At 44.6% G+C, this 1,790-nt stretch overlaps 1 protein-coding gene across 1 annotated transcript; it reads right to left on the minus strand.

The window, feature by feature from the left end:
- Positions 1-393: 393 nt before the first annotated feature.
- Positions 394-1,498, minus strand: LOC100244447 (hypothetical protein). Its single transcript, XM_002268385.5, has 2 exons — positions 763-1,498; positions 394-640 (listed from the first exon to the last, which is right to left on the minus strand). Exons 1-2 carry the CDS (start codon positions 1,277-1,279, stop codon positions 561-563), a joined length of 597 nt encoding a protein of 198 aa, XP_002268421.2. The 5' UTR covers positions 1,280-1,498; the 3' UTR covers positions 394-560.
- Positions 1,499-1,790: the final 292 nt, after the last annotated feature.

Consider the following 1,790-nt stretch of genomic DNA (forward strand, 5'->3'; position numbering starts at 1 on the left):
TTGTCTTTTCTTAGTATTTTCTGAAATCAAACATAAGCTAAGGGAATTTTCAAAATCAGAAATGGTAAATTGAAGACTTACCTTAAACTCTCTCCATATCTTAATATAACCCAGGTCAAATTTTCTACACCAAAATAGAATTACCTAAATATTTTTTAATATTTTAAGAAAAAATAATTATGAAACATGTTAGATTACCTGCAGAGAGCAACTAGGAGAACTCGGGGAAAAAAATGGGTATCATTTTTCCTAATTTATTAAAATTAGTAGCAATTTTCTTGTGATTCTTGTTTCAAAAAAGGCCATGCATGTCAGTGTTTCCAGCATCAAATGGCACAGACATTTCATGGAAATTGGAAGGCGTGTGAAAATAGACAGAGACAAAAGGGGGAAAAACGGATGATGAAATTAAGAACAATCTTCTAAACAAAGTTGAATTCCATTGGCTTTATAAGCCCACAATTTGTGTGTGCAGTAGCACATTCAAAGAAGATCCTAGCATTAGCCAACCTCTCTCTTCTCTCCTCTCTCTGTACAAGCCACCCAAACCCCTTCCTCATTTAATGAGACTGCATCACAGAACAGGCCACTGCTTGAGCCCAGTGCCTCAGCTTGGTCTTCACTTGTTGAGGATTATCCCCTGCATAAACCCATTCAATAGATTTATCAGTAAGAAGCTTTACTTGCTCGATGATAATGAATAATGTATCACAAGTTGGGAACTTCTATAGCTTAAAGTACAGATGATGGAAGTCTTCAAACCTGGGCTACATATTTTCCACGAATCCTCACTCCTTGGGCTCCCAAATGAAGAGGATCGGCCGCCAAGTGAGCCATCGAGCGGCAAAGAGGAGGCGGAGGAGCAATGCGGTGTGGAGATGGGGCTAAACGAGAGCTGTCTGTTGACTGCAAAGTAAAGGTCGAGGGCAGGAAGAGTGCTGCACAACCTCTGACCCTCCTCTTCGTTGAAGCCAAACCCTAGCTCTATGCAGCCCTTGAGCTCATGCAGGTCTTCATCGGTGAGGTCCTCTGAGTCATTGAGTCCATCCTTCTTCCGCTCTTGTCTTAGAATCTGCCTTCTCCGCCTCTCCCATGCAATGTCCCGCGAGGTCTCGCACATGGACAGCTGCTTCGATAGCCTCTTCTTGGTCTTCCACGGCGGCGGGGCCAACACCAACCCCTGCAGCTCATTTGCCTCCGACTCAAACACGCAGGAAGACGAAGATGACGAAGATGATGAAGGTAATACCACCTGTTCTTCGGGCCGGTCCTTCATCATTGGATGCTAGACGTGTAAAGAAAAGTGAAGTAGCGATGGAGGCCGAGGCAGCTAGCGGTTGGGAGCTGCTGCCGCGGCCGGCCGTTTGAGGGCGGCGTTTGAAGGGATGTTTTTGTGGTGTTGTGAAGGAAACGTCGCCAACCCGACCAGCTCAAGTAAGTGGAGCATGGTGGAGATTTAATGATGGGTAAGGGTATGGGCGGTGGGGAAGGTGCGGCTGTTGCGCCCCTCCGCTGGGTTTTCTGCTTCTGTTGCACCATTCATTTTTAACTGTAAGCACATACGCTAAGGTTAAAATTGGAGGAGGGGCTTCCAATTTTGGGGGGCCTTTGTTGTGTCCGTTAGGAGGGTTGAGCTACTTTCCAGTTTCCACCCACCTACCAATATCCATTTATTCTTGTAGGCTAAATTGTTAATCACATGTAGCTCATTAATTTTTCATTATTACCTATTTGTCTATTTTTTGACAAAAGCTTCATTCTAGTCTAACACTACCGTATCAGTCGATTCA

Source organism: Vitis vinifera, chromosome 14, assembly GCF_030704535.1.
Source record: "Vitis vinifera cultivar Pinot Noir 40024 chromosome 14, ASM3070453v1".
NCBI lineage: Eukaryota > Viridiplantae > Streptophyta > Magnoliopsida > Vitales > Vitaceae > Vitis > Vitis vinifera.

Bases quoted from the DNA above. Each gene is read 5' to 3' on its own strand.
- LOC100244447 (XM_002268385.5), bottom strand. From the start codon at position 1,279: ATGATGAAGGACCGGCCCGAAGAACAGGTGGTATTACCTTCATCATCT. The intron at 641-762 runs GTTTGAAGACTT...GGGTTTATGCAG, and splicing joins GTGGAAAATATGTAGCCCAG to GGGATAATCCTCAACAAGTG.